At 40.9% G+C, this 24,135-nt stretch overlaps 1 protein-coding gene across 2 annotated transcripts in view; it reads right to left on the bottom strand.

Moving 5' to 3' along the window:
- Positions 1 to 432: 432 nt before the first annotated feature.
- The window catches only part of RAD23B (RAD23 homolog B, nucleotide excision repair protein), a 42,381-nt gene continuing 18,678 nt past the window's right edge, over positions 433 to 24,135 (bottom strand). The window contains exons 4-10 of one of the 2 annotated variants that reach the window (XM_063455201.1): positions 23,138 to 23,415; positions 19,628 to 19,683; positions 18,830 to 18,951; positions 17,234 to 17,366; positions 15,719 to 15,846; positions 12,559 to 12,741; positions 433 to 1,875 (exon numbers count right to left, since the gene is read on the bottom strand). In XM_063455201.1, the coding sequence (XP_063311271.1) occupies positions 1,762 to 1,875; positions 12,559 to 12,741; positions 15,719 to 15,846; positions 17,234 to 17,366; positions 18,830 to 18,951; positions 19,628 to 19,683; positions 23,138 to 23,415 (1,014 nt within the window). In that variant the 3' untranslated portion in view covers positions 433 to 1,761. Of the gene's footprint in view, positions 1,876 to 12,558; positions 12,742 to 15,718; positions 15,847 to 17,233; positions 17,367 to 18,829; positions 18,958 to 19,627; positions 19,684 to 23,137; positions 23,416 to 24,135 lie in introns of both variants that reach the window. The other variant, XM_063455200.1, reaches the window with a different exon arrangement.

Raw genomic sequence — 24,135 nt, forward strand, 5'->3', positions numbered from 1 at the left:
GACAGCCAGGGGGTGGGGGGAGTTCCCTAGTTAATTTATAAAAGTGCTGATTTCTCATAGAAATTAGCACTTTAATAAATTGGGGTTAAAATAGGGAACTCCTCACCAATAAAGCACTTCAGAGCTATTTTTGAATGAGAAATTCAAAAGCAAAAGAAACTGAACGTGCCCAACATTTAATCCTAAACGAGTTTGGTCATTGGCTTACAGTATTAAATTTTGGGTGTCATTATGCCCGGTCGAGGCACTAGAGCGCTGAATATGACATCCAATGACTGGATAGCATGGTAATTGTTGATCCCAATGATAAAAACACAACTTTGGGGTTCAAATTCAGAAATGTGTCTTAACACATTGCAAATATCAAACATGTCCTGCAAACAAATCACACAAGAAATGGTACAGCAATCTGCCTAACAAAAATACAAACACTAGACAAGGAGAACGTTTAATGTTGTGCATAACTTTTGGGATTATTATTTTTTTTTGCTGATTGTTTTATCTGTCCATTTCCAATGTATAAGCAATACATACACATATAATTCTTACAATGTTAATTATATTTCAAACATGCCCTCTTTAAAAATTAACGGAGGAGGTGTTCTCTCAAGATCTGCCATGCCAGCTTCATCAAGCAGAAGGACGGTCACTCATTTATTGACTATTTTGTTATAGGGATGGAATTATTTTAGGAGATCAAAAGCCCTGCTTACATAAAGGTGTATGTATCTCTTTCAATGTGTAGCATGTAAAAATGGTGGAATATGCAAAGTGTCCATGAATGATACGGAATATGTTTGACTGGAAAAGGAGGTTACATATTGGTGGCTGACATGGTAAAGTAATCACAGAATAAATGTTACTTAACACACCAAGTGGGGATCATCAAAACCAAAAACATGCAACAATTCATTTAAAACTTATACTGCAATGTAACATTGGTGTAATCAGCGAGAGGCTAATCATCCCCAATCTTCTAAACTGCAAAAAAAAAAAGGGGGGGGGGGGTGAGAAAAAGAAAATGCATCCTATGTGCAAAAAGCTTTGAGGTCAGAAAAAAGTGGGCACTTCACACTCAATGATCAGGGTTATTTTAAATATCAGTAACTATTATTTATTGGAAGGAAAGATTCTGAATTTACTTTCACAGCATTTCTTTTGTAAAAAAATGTTTCTGTGCACTAATTTCATAAATTTTTGTGTCCATTTCTTGTTGAAGCAGCAAATAAATCACCTATTTTTATTTTGGCATTTACGTCTTACAAGCTTCCATGGAGCCCTAGACTTAATAAGGTTGTTATTCAGTGTTACCAAGAAACAGATTGTCTCTCTGGTAGCACTGACTATGTTCAAATCAAATGTTAATGTTAAAATAAAGTAGGAAGCAGGGCATTACACTAAATTTCTGGATCTAAGAAAACTAAAAAAAACAAACAAAAAAAAAACATATCCGGTCTAGAGAAGATAACAAGTGGTGTTTAGATGAGAAAAACTGCCTACTGAAAGCTGAATTTTGGTTGTAGTTTTTTTTATTTATCTTTTCTTTCATAATACACTCTGACCTGCTTAATTAAAGCAGATTTAAGTATTTATTCAAGTCCTAGTTTTCCATTATTTCCCCAGCCCTCCCACCCTCCCATTTGTTTTCTACCATACACCAAATATTGTGGATATGAGCCCAAATCATCCCATTAAATCCAGTGAGCAAAGTTAGTGTAATGCACTGGTGTGAAGTGAGATAAAAAAAATAGTCTTTTCTTTTCAATCATCATCAAAGTTTTGCTGTAGGAGAAAGTTGGCAGCCAGATTTTCATTCTTCTCACAGGCAAAATAAGCTTGTATCACGAGTCCTTCTGGAAATCCTAGTGCTTTTAGCTAAAAGATAAGAAAGAAAATACATATGCACTGTTATATATTCTGTTGACAGCTTTTATATTAAAAAAAAAAAAAGTTACGTTCATTTAAGCAACACCAATCTTGTTTAAAGGGACACTTTAGTGCCAGGAAAAAAAATAGTTTTCCTGGCACTGCAGGTCCCCTCTCCCTCCCACCCCATGTTGCTGAAGGGGTGAGGTCCTCACATAGCGTGTGCTATAGACCAGGAAGTGCCCTCTAGTGGCTGTCTAGTAGACAACCACTAGAGGAGGAGTTAACCCTGCAATGTAATTATTGCAGTTTATGAAAACTGCAATAATTACAGTTGCAGGGTTAAGGGTAGTGGGAGTTGGCACCCAGACCACTCCAATGGGCAGAAGTGGTCTGGGTGCCTGGAGTGTCCCTTTAAAAAGAATTACGGTCATTCAGTGTTCGTACACAAGGAGTAAAGTTGCAATTTTCTGTGTTGATCAACTTTAAGGATAACCACTTAAAGACTGAGCCAAATGTACACGTTGTGATCAAAACAAAACAAATCCTGACATTTTTGTGCTATATGTCTGTCCAACCGTAATTCACCTATTTCATATTAAATGCACCCACACTTATTATATATTATTGTATTTAGGGGAAACAGGCTTTCATTTAACATCAAATGTTTAGTTATGAAACAATTTAATATCAATAAAACAAAATCAAAAAATGGGCGAAAATAAGATTTTTATTTTTTAGTTCTACGTGACATTTTAACTGTGAATGTCATAATACTGTTTGCGTTTACTGCAATAAAATACACATTTGTCACATATCTGGGACCTGCCAACTACAGTCGACTTCGCTTGCATAATTACCAATAAGCAAGTCAACCATTACGCATTGGGATCACTCTGTTCATGGTCACATTATGCTAGCCTGTCCATAACGCCATTTTATGCATGCAGGCCCTAAGGTCTGGAGTACAGCTAAAATACGACCGTGCAGTCGACCACTCTAGTAGCCCTGCTGCCTAAGTACACGCCACAACATGCTTATTGACATGTCACTGTGTCCTATCCCACATGCCTCGCTAGCCTTTTTGACATAAGATAATTTATCTTCCAGCCTAGATATGAGTAATTAGCTAGTTCCCACTCGCTTTAAATTTTTGGTTTATTTTACTCGCCTAGCGTGGCACATTTATGAATCTCTGGATACAACTTATGACTTTAAATTCTTAGGTTAGAGAGAAGTCAGTTGTATGCTCGCTTATTATATAAACATTAGACAGCCTTTTGGAACCTTAAAGTACATTAAGGGTTAATTAATTATTATCAGACACATTTACTTTCATGACAGCACTGCAGAAAGGTTTACATGCTTATGCTAAATCATGATATGATTTTGTATATTTAACTCTGAGAGCCAACACTGTCAAGAGGCTGCAAACATGGTTGTTTTCAAACAGATTGTTATTGCTTGGATAAATCTGCCTACTATATTAGCACTGTTAAGCATCAATTATTCTTGTTGTATTAATTTGATCCATTACAGTCACCAAGCTTGTATTATTATGTTGCTCACATGACGTTTTAAAACAAACAATATGGCAATCTTTTTTCGGAGTGCAATACATACCTTCTTGTTATTATTAACCTGTGTTACCCCACAATGCCTCCTCTTTTTATTCTGTACCCCATAACGCATGTGCCATAATAAAAGAAAGATTTAAAAAAAAAATAAAAAAATACACATTTGTATTCAGCGATGTCTCCCAAGTATAACAGTAGCCATCATGTACAGGTTTTAAGGTGTTTTCAAAAGTAAAATATAAGGCTTGCGTTCCAGTTTTTTCACATTGAAATTCACCAGATTGGTTACATTGCCTTTGAGACCATATGGTAGCCCAGGAATGAGAATTACCCCCATGATGGCATACCATTTGCAATAGTAGACAACCCAAGGTATTGCAAATGGGGTATGTCCAGTCTTTTTTTAGTAGCCACTTGGTCACAAACACTGGCCAAAGTTAGTTCAAAAGTTCAAATTAGTTTTTTGCATTTTTCACACACAAACAAATATTAACGCCAATTTTATATTTGACTAACTTTTGAGAGAAAAAAAAAAAACCACCTTAAAACTTGTACACGAGGGGTACGGTTATACTCGTGAGACTTCGCTGAACACAAATATTTGTGTTTCAAAACAGTAAAAAGTATCACAGTAATAATATCAGTTTAAGTGCAGTTTGTGTGTGAAAAATGCAAAAAACTTCACTTTCACTGACATCATCGTTGTAATACATTTTACTGTTTTGAAACACCAATATTGTGTTCTGCGAAGTCTCCCGAGTAAAACAGTACCTCCCATGTACAGGTTTTATGGTGTCTTGGAAAGTTATAGAGTTAAATGTAGTGCTAGCGGGGGCGGAGTCTGACCGCCAAGCTGAACAGACGTGGGGAAGAAGAGCTCCTGTCAGGCGGGCAGCATAAAGGGCACACACGGCGGCTACACAGCCCAAAATTCTTACCGGGGGCATTGCCCAAGCCGAGGGTACACTCCTGTATCGGGTGATACCTCCCTGGAGCCCATCGGAATCAAGCGACCGAAAACGCCAGCTGCGGCCTACTGGAGCGTGAGCCGGAGAGAGGCAGCTGCTCATTCCGGCACCGGAACCCCCACAATACTTAGTTGTTCTCCTACCCCCCCTCTGGACCGGTGGGGTCATCCCGGTCTCCACATGGACTAACCTTGCGGACAATTGAGGCTAGCTACAAGGCCTGCGGGGAGACGGTACCGCTGGGCCTCATCCAAGATGGCAGCCCAGGGCCCTCAGAAAGGGAACACAAGCGGTCACCTACCCTCGCATCCCCTGGAAAATCTTGACCAGCTATACCTAAGCTTCTGTATGACCCTGTGACAGGGGAGTACCCTCTAGCCGAGCAGCCCGCTTGGTGGCCTCATGGATCCGGCCCACTACACGCCGCCGCCATTACGACTTCCCTCTCCTAGCCTACAATGCAGTCACCAAAAGCCGACAAGGCGGGAAACTAACCCAAGCTACCCGGACACACGTACCTGCTCCCACTTAAAAGCGAGCAAGTCCACTGGGCAACCCTCCTGCTCAGGCACCTCACCTGCGTGCAGACCCTCAGACCAGCGGGATCCTTTCCGGCACCGCAGGGCCATATCTGTGCATCACTCTGATGAACAGAAGGAATCATCGCAGAACCAAGCCAGAGAAGGGATGCAGCAAAATCTCTCATACCCGCACTCACACACCGGGAAGACAAGCCAAGGCGCCAAACAGGTGAACACACCGCGGAAAGCCACTGGAGCTGTATCTCACACTGGGGAAGCCCTCGAGGCTGGCACACCGCAAACTTGGGAGATGATTGCACAAGGTATAGGCTGAAACGCAGGCATTGCAGGACTCTAGGGGTCTAATGGACGCTGTCTGCTGCCTCATCTGGTGCCCCCATGTCACAGAGAGCATCATAGCTAACTGCCGTCTACAATACAGATGCTCACAAGTTGGCAGAATGAACTTTTTTTTCAGTTAAAGCTTTTTCGTTATTCTAATAGCATCATAGCAACATAATTAAGCCTGTTTTACGTTATAGGATTGTCATTAGTGTTAATGTTCTGTTGACATAACCATTCAAGCCTGTTTCTAGTCTCAACGCAATGTCAATGTTGATGCCTAAATGATCTAACTATTGACGCTGCTGCCTGCATGACATAACTACTGACTTAACTTTGCAACTCTATACTTTAGCCAAAGTTACCTCGCCTGCTTACCAGCATCATAATTCCATAACTGACTTAAAGCGATGACATTCAATACACTTACTAACCCTACACTACTGTTACCAAACCACAGAAAAATTCACTATTGCTAACCAGCATTTACCCAGCTTGATTTTGCTACTATCACTATATAAAAATAGGTGCGTACCTTCTGAATGCTACATAACAGTTTACACTCTTGTATGTTCACATTGTCTAAGAATGCTGTTGTGGCATTACTGTCATACGATTGTTACTCATGCACTACAAAAATAAAGAATTAAAAAAAAATATAGTGCTAGCAAATTAAATTCCCTATACTTTCAGCCTGGGTTGTCAGGCGGGTCCTGCAAATTGTAATTAATAAAATTACCTAATTATGTAAAAATATTACATAAATATATACGTAGAATATATAAATATATATTTATATATACAGTGATATATACATATCTACTTATGAATATATATATATTTCATTCTACGTGTATTTTGACATATATATATATATATATATATACACATACACACACATATACATATATCAAAATACAGTTAGAACGAAATTAAAATTTTTTTTTTTATTATTTATACAGTGTGTGTGTGTGTATATATATATATATATATATATATATATATATATATATATATATAAATAAATAATGGAAAGTTTATTCATACTTACTGTAATTTTCTTTTCCTGGTCATATGCCATGGCAGCACAACATTGGGTAGCTTCTCCCTATCCCCATTGGACAGGAATAATAATTAAGCCGTATAAGTACCACCTCCTACCCCAGTCATGTTTTTCAGCAATAGCCCCGGGTGGGACCCTTGTGCTGCCATGGCATATGACCAGGAAAAGAAAATTACAGTAAGTATGAATAAATTTTCAATTTTTCTGGCTATATCCATGGCAGCACAACATTGGGTAATACCCAAGCAATTAACCAGGGAGGGAAGAAGACACAGACTCCAAAATTTTGAATGCAAAGTGTATTAACACCATAATAAGTGACATAACATAGAACATAGAAATCATGCATCGGATACAGACAGAACCGATTTAGCAAATTGATCAGATAGACCTGCTCTGACATCAATTTGGTAGCTCTTAATGAAAGTGTTAGTGGAAGACCATGTGGCCGCCTTACAAATGAGTTCAGGAGAGACATTAGCTGCGGCTGCCCAGGAAGATGAGAGAGCCCTAGTGGAATTGGCTTTAAGACCCACAGGGACCGGATATCCAGCAGATTGATAAGCCAGGATAATAAGCTGCCACTATCCACCTGCTAATGGTAGATTTGGGAGCTTGTGAGCCTTTTTTACAACCGCTATGAAGGACAAAGAGACTTTGAGAAGAGCGCCAAGCAGAAGTCCTCTCAATATATATCTGGAGGCATCTCACTAGATCCAGAGAAGACAGGTCAGTTGAATTCCCACTTTCTTGGGATTCAGGCCTCAGAGATGGAAGAACAATATCTTCGTTGATGTGAAAGGAGGAGGTGACTTTAGGTCTAAATCCAGGAACAGTACGGAGGATAACTCTGTCTTTGTGAAAGACCGTAAAAGGCTCCTTAATGGATAGAGCGTGGAGCTCTTAAAAACTCTTCTGCTGGAAGCTAGGGCGATCAACAAAGCTGTCTTAATGGAGAGAACATGTAGAGGAATAGATTCAAATGGCTCCAATTTTAAGGCATTCAGAACCAAAGGGAGATTCCAGGATGGAACATATGGCTTAATTGGAGGCTTAATTTTAAGGACTCCTTTAATGAATCTGATGACATCTGAGTCCAATGCCCATCTATTATTATTATTATTATTATTGCCATTTATATAGCGCCAACAGATTCCGTAGCGCTTTACAATATTTTGAGAGGGGGGATGTAACAATAAATAGGACAATTACAAGAAAACTTACAAGAACAATAGGCTGAAGAGGACCCTGCTCAAATGAGCTTACAGTCTATAGGAGGTGGGGTATTAGAAACATTAGGATAGGAAATATCAAGTAGGAGTGAAGCAGAGCTGGAGGAGAGAGCAAAGCACTGTCCCATAGGAGAGAGCAAGAGACAGGTATGTAAGGGAGAGATCACCCTGGGAGGCCATACGCTTTCCTGAAGAGATGGGTTTTAAGGCCCTTCTTAAATGATTGAAGACTAGGGGAGAGTCTGATGGCAGTAGGCAAGTTATTCCATAGGAGAGGAGCCGCCCGTGAAGTCGTGCAAGCGCGAGTTGGCCGTACGGGTGCGAGCAGCGGTCAGGAGGTGGTCGCGGGCAGAGCGGAGGGTACGAGGAGGGGCATACTTCTGGATCAGCGAAGAGATATAAGAGGGGCTGGAATTGTTCAGTGCTTTAAATGTATGGGTTAGCACTTTGAATTGACTCCTATAGGATACAGGGAGCCAATGTAAGGACTGGCAGAGGGGTGAGGTGTGAGAGGACCGACTGGAGAGGAAAATCAGTCTAGCTGCAGCATTCATTACAGACTGTAGCGGGGCAATACGGCTTTTGTGGAGACCAATCAGGAGAGGGTTACAGTAATCCATGTGGGAAATTACTAGAGCATGGACAAGCTCCTTGGTAGCATCTTGCGTAAGAAAGGGGCGGATGCGGGCTATGTTTTTGAGTTGGAACCTACAGGACTTGGCAACAAACTGGATGTGAGACTCAAAGGTGAGACCAGAGTCAAGTATGACGCCAAGACAGCGCGCTTGTAGGGATGGACTTATGTTGATATCACTGACTTGAAGGGAGAGCGAGAGAGGAGGATCAGTATTAGGAGGAAAGACAAGGAGTTCAGTTTTAGAGAGGTTAAGTTTGAGAAAGCGTGACGACATCCAGTCAGAGATGGAAGAGAGGCAAGCAGTGACACGTTGCAGGACGGCAGGGGAGAGGTCCGGTGAGGAGAGGTATATCTTGAGTGTCATCAGCGTACAGGTGGTAGTTGAATCCAAAAGAGGCAATAAGTTTTCCAAGAGAGGCAGTATAAAGAGAAAATAGAAGGGGACCAAGGACAGAGCCTTGGGGAACTCCAACCGAGACAGGGCGAGGGGAGGAGGTATCCTTGGAAAAGGAGACACTAAATGAGCGTTGGGAGAGATAGGAGGAAAACCAAGAGAGGACAGAGTCACAGAGACCGAGTGGTTGAAGAGTTTCAAGGAGGAGAGCATGATCAACTGTGTCAAAGGCAGCAGAGAGGTCAAGGAGAATTAATATGGAGTAGTGACCTTTGGATTTAGCGGAGATTAGGTCATTAGTCACTTTGATAAGAGCGGTCTCAGTAGAGTGGAGAGGGCGGAAGCCAGACTGAATAGGGTCAAGGAGAGAGTTGGAATTAAGGAAGTGAGACACACGGGTAAAGACAAGTCTTTCCAAAAGCTTTGATGAGTAAGGGAGCAGGGATATGGGACGATAGTTAGAGGGGGAGGACGGGTCAAGAGATGTTTTTTTCAGGATATGTATTACAGTGGCATGTTTAAGGTCAGCAGGAACAGTGCCAGAAGAGCGAGAGCAGTTAAAGATGTGTGTTAGGATAGGCACAAGACAAGGGGAGAGAGATCTGATGAGGTGAGATGGGACAGGATCGAGTGGGTGGGGCGAGAGGAATGGAGAAGCGCAGCCACCTCTTGTTCAGTAGCTGGGGAGAAAGTCTGAAGGGTAGGGAAGGCATGATTTATGTGTGGTTGAGAAAGAACGACAAGGAGGGGAGAATTGTTTCCTTAGCTGTTCAATCTTGTCAGTAAAGTAACATGCAAAGCTATCAGCTGTAAGGTTAGTTTGGGGGGTGGCCACAGCAGGGCGGAGAAGGGAATTAAAAAAGTGTCAAAGAGACGTCTGGGGTTGCGGGAGCATGAACTAAGGAGAGAGGAAAAGTAAGACTGTTTGGCGAGGGCAAGGGCTGCGCTGTATGAAAGCAACATGAATCTATAATGAAGATAGTCTGCCTGGTTGCGGGACTTCCTCCAGGAGCGTTCAGCACAGCGGGAGCAACTCTGCAGATAGCGTGTTGATTTATTATGCCAAGGTTGGGGTCATGTTTGGAGTGGGGCTGCAGTGTTCAAGGCAGATGTGAGGGTAGTGTTATATGTGGAGATGACCAGTGAGGGACAGGAGAGGGAAGGAAAGGATAGCAGTTGTGAATCAATGTCAGCCGACAGCTGCTGAAGGTCAAAAGAGTTAAGGTTCCTCCTGAGCGGAGCGGGGTTAGGCTGAGGTTGTTGGGTGAGGGGGTAATTGAGAGCAAACGATAAGAGGTGGTGATCAGAGAGAGGAAATGGAGTGTTGCAGATATTAGATAATGTACATGAATAGGAGAAAATAAGGTCGAGGGTATTGCCAGCTACATGAGTGGGAGAATTAGCCCACTGCAATAGTCCAAGGGAGGAAGTAATTGAAAGTAGTTTAGAGGCTGCTGGGGTTAACCCCTTAAGGACACATGACATGTCATGATTCCCTTTCATTTCAGAAGTTTGGTCCTTAAGGGGTTAAAGGTGGGTTAATGGGAATATTGAAGTCTCCAAGAATTAGGGATGGGATGTTGGAAGAGAGGAAGTAGGGTAGCCAGGCAGTAAAGTGGTCAAGGAAGAGGAGAGGGGAACCAGGGGGACGATAGATAACGGCAATGTTAGCAGAGAAGGGTTTGAAAAGGCGAATTGAATGAATTTCAAATGATGGGAAAGAGAGGGAAGGGGGAGTGGGCAGGGTTTTAAAGGAGCAGTGGGGTGAGAGAAGAAAACCTACACCGCCACCTTTAATCTCCGCTTGTCTTGGGTTGTGGGTAAAGTGAAGACCACCAAAGGACAGTGAGGCAGGGGTAGCAGTATCCGAGGGAGAGAGCCATGTTTCTGTTAGTGCAAGCAGGTTTAGGGAGTGTGAGATAAATAGGTCATGGATGGAAGTAGATTTAAAGGTGCTGCACACAGAGCGTGCATTCCAGAGGGCAGCTTTAAAAGAGCAATTATAGTGAGAATTACATGGAATGGGTATTAGGTTGTTGTGGTTTCTGGTGTTTGTACCAGGTGGCTGAGTAGTGGAGGGACCATGGTTTGGAGAGACATCACCTGCTGCTAGGAGTAGTAGGATGGATAGGAAGAGAAGGTGCAAGTAAGATTTAAATGTTGGGGATGAGAGCTTGTATTTAAGGTATTTAGGAGCGGTGTGTGGAGAAAGGCTGGATATATATGAGTAAAGTGCATGTGATGAATACAGAGATGAGGGGAGCAGGGAGGGAGCAATGAAGATGGTGTTAGCAGGAACAGGTAAGTGAAATGATAGAGAGATTTTAATGATGAGGGAAGTGAGAGAGAAAGTGAAAAATAGAAGTGAGAACATTCATCTATGATTGGTTAGAGCGGATAAGGCCGAGACGTGCACCTTAAGAGTATTATAACTCAGACCCTTAGCAAGCCCAGACTGCAGGAACTCCAAAATATTCGTGGAAGAGGGATTTTGCATATCAATGTTTTTAGGAAGAGCCCAGGTGGAAAAAACTTCCCACACTCTATAATAGGTGGCTGAAGTGGAAGTCTTTCGTGCCTTCAGCATAGTGTATTACGTCCGGAGAGAATCCTTTGTTCAAAAGCCTGTTCCTTTCAGTCTCCATGCCATGAGATTAAGTGAAACAGGATTTGGATGCAACTGGCGAAGGAGGGGTAGGAGGTGGTACTTATACAGCTTAATTATTATTCCTGTCCAATGGGGATAGGGAGGAGCTACCCAATGCTGTGCTGCCATGGATATGGCCAGGAAATATAAATATATATATATCCTGGCCATATCCATCTACCAAGTCCTTGGAGTGCATCTCTTTATTTCTGTTTATATATTTTCAACGTTGGATTGCACCCAGGCTTAATTGAACTATACACAAGAAAGGGTGAGTGCCAAGAAACAGTTTGTATATATATTTATATACACACACAAAATACAGAATCCAGCGCACTCGCTTATTCACTAAACAATGATTTCAATTCTTAGAGATTGTAATAGTTTTATTTAAAAACACCTCACCTAGGCAAAAAATGATGGGGGTTTAGTTACATTATATGATCATACATTGCGTAAGCCTGCCAACTACGTCAAAGTACCCCATATTCGGCAAGTCCTATCCTAGTAAATAATATATATGGTGATACAAGTATATATTTTATTTTAAACGGTTTTAAAAAATTTTTTTTTACCAATTACAGGCAGGAGGGGGGAGTATATGTCATTACAGGCACTCCCCCTGCTGGCATTGCCATGGACGGCTGTGCCGTCCATGTGATCGTGAGGTCCTCGCGGTCACATGGCCCAGGAGGGCCGGAATGGAAGCAAGGGGACTCCCTGGGATGCCAGGTGAGTCGCCCCCACCGCCAACAGCGATCGCCGGCAACTGGGTAAGTGAATAGGATGGTGGGGACGTTCTATGCCGCCCGCTGGCGTTTAGGACCGGGTCCCCAAGTATGGCATAGAACACCTGCCGTCCTTAAGGGGTTAAAAAAGTTAAATTGTTAATTTAAGCAACAACAATCTTGTTTAAAAAGATTTACGGTCATTCAGTGTTCGTACACAAGGAGTAAAGTTGTAATTTTCTGTATTAATCAACTTTAAGGAACACTCTATACACCATAACTAAACTGGTTTGACTTCTTAGCCGAGGTCTGCCACGCATTCCTCTTCACCACTTAATTGTTAACTGAGCTAAGTCATGCAATGCAAGGCATTGCTTAATGCACTTTCAGTTATCCACAATATATACAAACCATATAATCTTTGAACAACCTCTTCTTTTCTAATAGCTCACACAAGTAGTATAGTCAAAATCACTTTACTTACAGTATGGATCAGGTAAGCATTGATAACAAGGCCAAATAAATGATATCTGTGTGATTCATCTTCATTCAAAACATTAATAAATAAAACCAACCCACTTACCCTCTCTATAGCTTCTTTTTCCTGAGGTGTAACTTGAATGTAGTTCATGTGACCACTTCCAGCCTCAGCAGCTACGCCTCTTCCACCACTGCCGCCACCTCCTCCTCCTCCACTCTGCCCACCTGATTCAGGGACTGGATCATTTAACATCTGAATGAACTGTTCCTGGTGTTGACTAATTTGCTGTCATACACATAAAATGAAAATACACAAAAAACAGAGAGGTTAACACACACAAAACACTCAACAAATTCTTTAATAAAATGTGACCTCTCACCAACGTACAAACTACACCCTCAATTGCATTAGTATGGCAGCTTTATCTGCATTTTAAAATTAAAAAAAACAAAAGGTAACCAAAAATGGCACCAATATAAAAGAAGGATCTGAATCCCCAACCCCATAAGTTTAATGTTACTCCAGCAAAGCACAAAATATGTCAAATAAATCAATACATAAATATCCCTCCGATCAACATACAATTTGCCAAAAAAATAATATATATATATAAAAATGATGAGAAGAGCACTCCAGAGGACTTACTACTAAACAAGTCCTCTGGAGTGCTCTTCTCATCATTTTTTCTATCTATCTACACTTTGCAGCACCGAGGCTATCTTTGGATTATATTTTTAAGGTAGAGTGCCAGATTCCATATATATATATATATATATATATATATATATATATATATATATATATATTTGCATCTTGTCCTAAGAGTTTCAAAGCTGTTGTATAAATCAAACACAGACTCAAAGGAATCCATGTCTAAAATGGAATGAAACAAAAATGTTATTCTGAGGGGCGGAGTTTGACCGTCAAGCGGAGTGGACGCAGGTTGCATGAGCTCCTGCCCGACGGGCAAAATCTTACGGTTCAGCAGCGGCTACAAAGCCCACAGACACCTCAGGGTGCACTACCCATGCTGGGGGTGCACCACAGAAGCGAAAGACAATTCCGACGCCCGTCGGAGACGGGGGCGGTAAACGCCAAACGGGGCATACAGGAACCGGGGCAAGACGCCCGCTCTCCCCGACTTTGGGACGACCCGGCAAACACCCTCCACCCCCCTCGGACCGGTGGGGGTCATCCCGGTCCGCCCCAGCCACGCTAAGCACACCTGAGGGTGGAACGATGGGCCACGCGGCCCACAGGGGTAAGATGGCGGCCCAACGCAGGCCCCAATCAAAGGGCACAAGCATCCAGCCGCCACTCCAGCACACGGTGATGATGGACTGACTCTGCGAAGGCTTGTGGGCAGTGCTCCGCAACCGAGGAGCGACACAATACCAAGCGATGAGAGCGGTGGCCGCATGGATTCGCCCAGCCACTAGGCGCCGCCATTATGGAGCGCTGCCGCGGGCCCCCAGACCAGCTGCCTGGCGGGGTAATGGCGGTCGACCAGCAAAGCGGGAAGCGAATACCGGGTATGCAGGCACGTACACCCACCCCCACACGGGCAGGAACTGGGGAGCTACACAAGCCACAGATGCACGCACCTTGCCGAGCCCTGCGTGACACACAGCTACCCTCTCTGGTGTCAGCCACCTACCGGATCGTTGTGAGTGGACCCACGCCACCACCCATAGAGGGAACCAAGCGCCGGCATAGAGGTGCCACAGAATCCGTCTGCCCCCATGGAAGGTGCTCACAAAAACACCTAGAACACCCGCCCAGGTACGCACGTATGGCCTCCAGGACGGGTATCGGCTGAGGCAATATGGACAGACACGTGGTGAGGCCCACAGCCCAAGACCCTGCACACAATACAGAGACTCTCTCCCTCCACAGCCTACGCAAATGCCAGATCCTTAATCCCTACCACACAGAGCGTTTCTAAAGCACACTTTATGTCAGACTCACTACACTTGTTTGCCTGTGCTTAGTTCTACTCTGCCTCATTTTGATATTTAGCTTTATGTTGTTTAATGCGCAAGTTAGGCATGTACCATAAATACTGGTTTGCATTGCATCGCATAATGCTACTTCTACTAGCTTCTCAACATGTCAATCCCACCGCTATGCGCATGAGGCGAACATATCACATTAAATGCAAGCCACATATTTATAACCGTAAGCGCAACTAATATAACTATAAGCGACTCTACCCTAGCAGGTTATACTATATAAGCGACCTGTTTAACATCAAACAGGTACATATGTATTTGCTAAATGTTGTCACTAGCGTTTTACTACACTACCTGTACTATGTTGCCACTAACCTAATTCACGCATGAACCAATCTTGTTTGCATAATATACTTACATTTCAACTGATGTTTTAACTTTACATTAATTAAGCCTGATAAAATATAAAAATTGTGCCAGTTAATCGTATACCCCGCATGTTAAGCGTGGGAATCTCCTGAGGATTGCTTTTGGGGCACCTCAAGCTTGCCTGTCTCCTTTACGTGCACTACAAAAATAAAGAATTAAAAAAAAAAAAAAAAAAAAGTGATTCTTTGTTAAACTAATTTGCATATGCCCACCCAGTATCCTTTGCGGTAGTAACATCACTGCAGATTTGTGATTTCTGTGGGAAAAGCAAATCTTAAGTCTCTTCTTATAAATAACATGTCGTATTTTATATGTAGTATAAACCCCCTACTTAGAAGCACACTCCATTCACTAACCCAACTTCAATGCATATAGTTTTGGCCTCATATTAATGAGGAGGGAGGGACGGAAAAGCTAGTAGGAAGTGGAGTGGAGGGGAGAACGAATACGTAAAAATGACAAGTTTTGATGGTTTTGCAGTGTAACTCTGCCCCCTAAGCCACAACACCTATTTTCACAAAATAAACTTTATTATGAGTACTTAGGTCAGCCAATGAGAAATCATTGTGAGTAAAGCTGTCCTATCTATTCCCTTTTTAATTAGCAAAACTTTAAAGGACAGTGACTGGCTGTGTGGTAGAGTGAGGCAAGCAGCTCTATATGATCTCTCTCTCTCTCTCTCAATCAATGGCTGTGCTACACACTATAATGTAAATAAATAAATAAAAAAGAATTTAAAGAAATAAAAAGGGAAAAAACATGGAGAAAACACTGCTTATAAGGCTAAATAAAAAATTTAAATGCACTTATGTTCTGCTGATACTCAGTATGTACTTTTAAGTTTCAGTACTCCAACTTTAAATTCACAATTTGAAAATTACCTGCAATAGTGACGGATTCTCACGTCCAATCTGTTGTAGAAGTGCCGGCAACAAAGAAGGATTTTGTTGAATTATTTGCCTCATCTGCTGAAATTGAGGCTGATTCTGCAAGAAATCAAGGGGATTTCCTAGAAATAAAATAAATGAATAAATAATGTACATAAAACATTGACACTACTCATAAATCAAGATTTTTAGATTGATACAATACAATTAAAATGTATATTTTATATATTTAACTAAACAATTGTTTTTTTCTGGATGGTAGGCGTACCATGGATCTTGTGGATACCGATATACTGCTAAGCAAATTCAATTGTAAAGTGGCTGCAATTCACAAAACATCTATATATTTGCCATCTTAAAGAGGCATCCCTTAATGCCAAACAACATATTACTATTTACAAAAAAGTTGCACACCTTACTTATAACCATCCCTTGACAAAGGCACTAGTAGCTGTGCCGAAACGTTGGGTTTTTGTTCAGCCCTTTGATGTAATATGCAAATTAGCTTTTATGCCTGTTTGATTTAGAACATATTTTTTAGCCTCTGTCGCTGGTTGGTATAGTCTTGTAACAGTGTTTGTATTGTATTTTTGTTTGATTTACTTTGTATAATTAAGAGATTTGGATTATTAACCAAGGTGTGCATCTTTTCGTATATAGTAAACTGATATACCGCTGACACGGTGGCCCATAAAACCCAAATTGTGAAGCAGTGTGTCAATAGTGTACCCAGAATGACTTTGGATTCATATACAAAATGTCAGAAAAAAACTGCATAGTGGGGCATTCGGATTGCAACATGCAGCTGGGCAAATGCCCAGTGCAGCAAGATACTCCCACAAAACTCTGCTATTCTGCGTTGTAGGAAATTTAGGTGCACTATAATGCCATGGATAAACTTCTGTATGACCATATGACTGCTCAGCATTTTCTTCAGCAGTGCTGTATAGACACGTGTAGTGGCTAACTATTTAAATGGAATTTAAATTAAAATAAAAAGCTAAATCAAGTTTTTTTTTTTTTTTTTTTTTTTTTTAAGATTAGCATAAGCAAGAGTTAACTTTTAGTTCTCAATTTAGGTGTGTGCAAATTTCATATATGTTGGCTTTATATAAATAGTTGTAAGTATGCATTAAGCAACAGATAAAATACTAGACAGACCTCTCTGACCAGCACTGAGACTACAAGAGTAATGTGTCTTACTTTCCTTTTTCCATTGAGACACATCAGCTCAACCCTCCCTAACTGAAAACTTGCCAACCTTGGTTAAAAGGGTAACATGTTTTAAGGATATATATATATATATATATATATATATATATATATATATTTTTTTTTTTTTTTTTAATTATTTATTATTTATTATTTATTAAGATGCTCATACAATTGAGATAAAACTAAAGACAAACTAGGAAGTATGGCAGCATGTTTTTAGAATTTCTAAATATAAAGAAGGAATATAAAATTGTTAAATTAATGGAATACACAGAACTACTAATGCATATTTACCTCCGGTTGAAGGTGTCGTAGGTGTAGTAGTAGTTGCTGCTGCCCCTGCAGCTACAGGAAGAGGCTGAGTAGGAGCAGTGCTAAGAGTTTGAGGAGGTTCAACTGCCTGGCCTTCTCGATCACTAGGTATACCCTAAATATTAAGATTTTAAAAACATTTATGCAATGTTGAATTGGAAAAGAGAAAAAAAATACAAGTAATTGAATTGTTTATTGCAAAATAAATAAATAAATATAACCAGTAGCTAAAAGGTCACTCTGCATCATAACCACTTATGTAAGATGACATGGTTATGATGCTTAAAGACTTTGGTCCTGCACCACCTCCCTCACCCTTAAATTTTTTTTATTTTTTTTTACGTTTAATTACAAAGATAAAAACCTTTTTTCCCCACGAGTAAAACTGCCTACCTGAGCCTTCAGTAAGCCTGCCTTTATACTTTTCCTGTCTGGCAGTATCAGTTTTGTGCAACTTTTGCATCTGGCCACAGTACACAGGATGTTTAGCAGTATGTTTTACCCAGAAAAAGAAATGTGAATAGGCTCTGTTTTCCCCCTATAAAGTACAGAGATCAGAGGGTACAAATTTATCCTCTGGTTGGCAGAGCCTGGTAAGAATTTTAATCCACAACTGCTTTGTATAGCAAGTCACCATTTAATCAGTATTTAACGTGAATACTTAAAAGAGTACTTATGATCTAACATAGCCCAAAAAGTATGATATTTTTTTTTTAATATCCAATCCACAAAAACGTTGTGCCATTGACAAGTTCTCTGATTACAATGTGCTTTCTTTCTTAGTTCTGGGCTGGCTAATGTGCTGCCAGAGGTGGAGTTATACCTCTGGCAGCTAATGGGCGCTACACACAAACTCCAGGCACTATGACGCCTTCACATCAGTGAAGTGGACATGGTGCTTGGAGTAAACCTTTAAGTCTACTACATATTTGTTAATGGCACCTGTGTTTCAAGGCGGTTTTAAGTGGTTTAACAGTAAACAAACATGATATTTAACAATTTTGTTTATAAAAAATACTTTCACACTGTATTTTATAAATGATAAAAGGGGTTCATACAAGAAAAAAAAAAAAAAAAAAAAAAGCATTTACCAAACAATAAGAGAAACGCTAACATTTGAAATAAAATAACTGGGTGAGTGGAGTTGCACAGGCAAGAGGAGTAGAGATGATGGATACACAAGTGTACAAGTGCAGGAATCTGAAAGGAGTATGGACAGAAGATGTGGACTTAGAGGAATGTGGGCATTGAGGTCTGAAATGGCACACACTTTTGTGAAGAGGTGTGTCTTCAAGAAAGCATCTGTATTTCAATAATAAACAGTTAAAAATCATGGAATCAAAGAGCACATGAATATGTGTTGGAGTAATGGATATGTGTTCATGTAAAGCACTTTACAGGCTAGTATGGACAAACAACTGTACCAACAATGTCACCACATCAGCATCCCGCTGCTCCTCCAGTATATGCTTTAGATCAGCTCGCTACCATAGGAGTCAGAGAGGCAAATAGATGTGTATTGGTAAGGATAAAACACACATGCTTGTATAAATAATCATAATTTGAAACACAACTTACCATCAGAAGGTATTCAACAGCTCTGTCTGGGTTATTGAAACTAGCTCTCAGTGCTGCAATCACTTGCTCTCGCTCATATCCCATTGACATTATCTCAGTGACCATATTTTCATAGGACTGGCCTGTCACTTAACAGCATAGAAAAATTAAGGTTTTATAATAAAAAAATAAAAAAAAAGTACACTTAAAATGCATGAATACTGAGCATAGAGTACAGGCTGCTGGGGGCACACATCAGTGTATGAGAATGCCCAAGTCTGAGATAAGACCTGTGCAATTTATATTCAAGTTAAATTGTAGATATGCATTTCTAAATGAAATTTTGGGGACTACTGTAAGTAGATACAGTGTGATAGGTGCTTTGTCATTTAACATACGAGGCAACTAGAGATAGTACATAGCCCCTTCCCAAGGAAAATAAAAATGCTGGTTATATAGAGGTTAATTTGGATTGAAGTTGTTGTGCTGTGCTTATGAGATAGTAGATCTCACTAACATGACTGTGATAAAGTAGATTCCCATGTCATTAACGTTTGTTCACCCGTGCATTAGATCTTTTGCAGAAACAATCTATTGAGATACAAAGATTGACCACTTTGTTGAGTAATGATGTCAAGGTGACAGTACAAAACTTGTTTGTGGCCACTAGGATAAAATTTGCATCTCATAATGGACATTAGTATTTTGGTAGACAAAATATCATTAAGAAACACTGGTCCATTTTAAAAGAGTCTTATCATCAGACAAATGAGTTTGCTCATTTGAAAAAAAAAAGCCCCACAATTTTATCGTGCTTACCAAGTGCGCTTGTGGCATCCTCAAAGAGAGATGGCCGAGAAGAATCAGTTGATAAACTAGAGAGAGAATACAGACATTTAAATTTTTAAGTTTTCCTATCTGCTTGTGAAAGGCATAAAAATAGTTTCAATAGATTCTAGGCCATCTTGTCAAACTATATGCCAGTATAGCATGTCTCATTCAGTATAAGCAGCTTTATGCTAAAAGTATGCTAAAAGAACAGGACATTATAAACCTTATAATTTTTATCCCTGACACTAGTATCTGCTCATCTTATTGAAGTGGTCATAGTGCTGGAGTCCCCTGATGTCATCATTAAACTGTATTTAATGTTTAATGCCAAATTTACAATCTCTGACTGCTTGGGATAATAAGGAAGCCTGGGCAGCAATTGTACTGAATGTCTGTGGGTGTCAGCTGACCCATTTCAGCCTATCAGTACACCCATTGCTGGTATAAATTTGTATGGCTACATGAAAATTAATATCCTCTGCCAGCGGTATAAATGGTGTCCTTCAGGGTGCTGTTCTGGGACCGAATCTATTCAACATTTATAAATTATCTTGAATAGGCATTGACATTTGTGTTTCAGTGTTTGTAAATTACACAAAACTCTGCAAAGTAATACAATGTGAGCAGGATATTATTTTGCTGCAGGGGAATTTAGATATATTGGGGGACTGAGCACTGAAATGGCTGTTTTGTAGAAAAATTGTTGAATGTAGAAAAATGCACGTTGGGGTAAAGAATGCACAAGCAACATACACCCTTAAAAGGGATAACACATGAGAAGGATTTGGGAATTGTTACAGACAAACTAGGCAACAACGCACAATTTCAATTAGCAGTTAAGGCCAGTAAGCTATTGTCCCGTATTAAAAAAGTGACATTAATTCTAAGAATGAAAATATAATTTGCCTCTTTATAAATCACTGGTAAGACCACACCATGAATATGCTGTGCAATTTTGGGCATGTGTTCTAAAGAAGGATATCATGGCACTAGAAAAAGTGCAGAGACGAGCTACAAAATTAATAAAAGAAATTGAACATTTTAGTTATGAAGTAAGGTTAAAGGGAAACTCCAGTGCCAGGAAAACGATCCGTTTTCCTGGCACTGGAGGGTCCCTCTCCCTCCCACCCCACAATCCCCAGTTGCTGAAGGGGTGAAAACCCCTTCAGTGACTTACCAGAGGCAGCGACAGGTCCCACGTCGCTGCTTCCTCCTCCCCCGCCGCTCCTCCTTCTGCTTACGTCGGCCGGTGGGCGAGACTGACCTCGCCCACCGGCCGAGGAGACCTAATGCCGCGCATGCGCATTAGCGCACCCCATAGGAAAGCTTTGAAAATGAATTTCAATGCTTCCCTATGGGGAATAGAGCGACGCTGGAGGTCCTCACACAGCGTGAGGACGTCCAACGACGCTCTAGCACAGAAAACCTGTGCTATTAAGCAGGAAGTTCCCTCTAGTGGCTGTCTAATAGACAGCCACTAGGGGAGGACTTAACCCTGCAAAGTAATTATTGCCGTTTAAAAAAACTGCAATAATTACACTTGCAGGGTTAAGGGTAGTGGGACTTGGCACCCAGACCACTCCAATGAGCAGAAGTGGTCTGGGTGCCTGGAGTGTCCCTTTAACAAATTTAAATCTGTTTAGTTCAGAAAAACGGCACCTCAGAGGGGATATCATAGCATTTTACAAATATATTCAAGGCCAATACAAACTATCACCTGGAAACAAAGAGGAATATAGAAGGCACAAGGTCACACATTTAGACTGAAAGAAAGGAGATTTAGTCAAAGGCAATTGAATGGATTTATTTTTTTATTGCAAGAACAATCAGGATATGGAATTCTCTGCCTGAAGAGGTGTTTTTATCATAGTCTGTACAGATGTTCAAACAGCAACTAGAAAAATATATTCAAAGATATATATTTTTAAAAGGCGGGGAAACCGCTTCTTGATTCAAGGAGAGGTCTGACTTCCAATCTGGTGACAAGAAGGATCTTCCCCCTAATTTGCTGCAAAATTGTAAAGCGCTTAAAACTGGGTTTTTTGCCTTCTTTTGGATCAACAGCAAAAACAGATGTGAGAAAGGCTGAAATTAATGGATGCATGTCTCTTTTCAGCCTATGTAACTATGTACATGGCGATAGGGCCTACAGTGTCACTCGAATATGCCAACAGAATAGGATATCCACTGACTGATCATGTTTTTCAATTATAAATGAAAACCCAACTAAAATTGGTATATACCACTTATAGATAAACATGTCATTACAAGAATTATCCAAACGTTGGCTTTCAGTTGTGTTATTGTGGATCTCATAGATATAATTATTTGTTTTTAGCAAGAGTGATCCACATATTGGGCTTTTTTGGATTTGGATTTCAGCAGTAGAAACTGAAAGCACTTTTAGGAAAGCTAACGGGTGACACTGCCAGGCCATAGTATCTAGATAAATAGATTTACTAGTGACCGGCTCACTCTTAGAAATATATTACATTTAAAAGGGGCACTCTAAGTACCATAAACCCTAAACACTGTTTTAGTGGTTATTGTGCAAGTAGCTGAACGTGCCACTCCTGGCTTGGGGACAGCATGTAGATATTTTGGTGCTCAGACTGCCCTTTTTAAAAATGGTTTACTGAACTCTTCAAATCTGTGGTGGTGCATCTACATACAGTCACGTATCTATTGCCTAGCAGCCATCATGGAGATTGACACTCAAAATCTTTAGTCAATGTATTTTGCAGCAACACATTGTGCAGAATATGTGTAGTTACATGAGCTAGTTCCCTTACTCACATATTTTGTTTAGAACAGTGGCTTTAACAAATGTTTGAGTCTGACACAATTGACAAAAAAATGTATTTAAAGGAACACTATATGGTCAGGCACAATCATGTATTCCTGACCCTATAGTGTTAAAAAACATTATCGCCCCCCAGGTCCCCCCCTTGCCCTCCTAAATATAGTAAAAATCATACCTTTACTTCAATGTGCTGCTGCTGGCTCCGCCCCTGATCTGCCTGCTTGGTTGACATCATCAAAAGTGTTTATCAAAGCCAATCACAATGCTTTCTCACAGGAAAGCATTGGATTGGCTGAGACTGTCAAGGAGGCAGATCAGGGGCAAAGCCAGTACAAGCCAAACAGAGCCCTGGCAAATAAGCATCTCCTCATAGAGATGAATTGAATCAATGCATCTCTAAAGGGAAAGTTCAGTGTTTCCATGCAGAGGGTGGAGACACCGAATGGCAGTGCTTCACATTGTGTCATATGAGGAGTGGCCAGTGGAGGTATCCCTAGGCTGAAAAGAAAACACTGTCTTTTCTCTGAAAAGACAGTGATTACTACAAAAAGCCTGAAGGGAATGATTATACTAACCAGAGCAAATACCATAAGCTGTAGTTGTTCTGGTGACTATAGTGGTCCCTTTAACAGTATAACAGTACAACTAGTATAACAGTATAGTTAGAATAGTATTTCAAAGCATGATGCACTTACCTGCATTCAGTTGACGAAGGGCTCACTGTCTCTGGGGGAGTTACAGTCTTTTCTTCGGGCTTCTCTTCCTGAGAAACCGTAGTTGTCATCGGCTCAGAGGCAAGTTCAGGTGGTGGCGGAATACTTGGTAGAGGAAAAGGGAGGGGTAGAGGTACAGGGGCATTGGTTCGAGCAATAGGTGTGTATGTACGAGGAGGTGATGCAGGAGGTGCAGTTACAGTGCTGGCCGGCTGAGATGGTGCCGGAGATGGTGCTGAAGGACAAGCTGCTGCTTTTGGCTAAAAAGAGAGCAACAAGTAATTAGCAAGAATATTTTAAAGACTTCTTCAACTAGAGGCTGTCTTAGTACTACATTGCAAGACTAAGAGGGACAGGGACACCGCACACAGACCTCTTCCATGAGATGAAGTGGTCTGGGTGCCTATAGCGTCACTTTAATTATTCCAAATATGGGAATTCAAAAGAAATAGTAAAAGTCATACTTTGCCTCCCAATCTCAGGATATGGGTAACACTACTTTTTAAAATGAAGAACAGACCTAACACAAAGATAAGCACATAGTAAAATCCTTTATTGAAGCCACATTTGGCTCGGTTCACAGTTAAATATTCAACCTTTTGGCTGCACATGATTATGGCCTATACTGCTGAAACGTTGTGCATTTCACCTCGAACCGGGCCATATGTGGCTTCAATAAAGAATTTGATTATTTCAATGTGATATGTGTTCTTCATTTTCAAAAGTAGTATGTGACCTCCACTTTATGGCATTTAGCAGGGGTCCTGGTGGTCCAGCGCTGGATGCCTGGTGGTCCACTTCTCCCTCACTGTTTGTCCAGGGCTGGTCCCCTGGTGGTTCCACTGTTGGAACGTGAAGGTCTGCAGTTCTGAGTAATCGCTCCACCATAATCCAGCATTTAGTGAAACAGAGTGCGTGCTGGGAATTGCAGCAGCTGCGCTCTGACTCACTAGAGCATGCTGGAACTACAAGGGAGCCTT

This window comes from Pelobates fuscus, chromosome 5 (assembly GCF_036172605.1).
Source record: "Pelobates fuscus isolate aPelFus1 chromosome 5, aPelFus1.pri, whole genome shotgun sequence".
Classification (NCBI taxonomy): domain Eukaryota; kingdom Metazoa; phylum Chordata; class Amphibia; order Anura; family Pelobatidae; genus Pelobates; species Pelobates fuscus.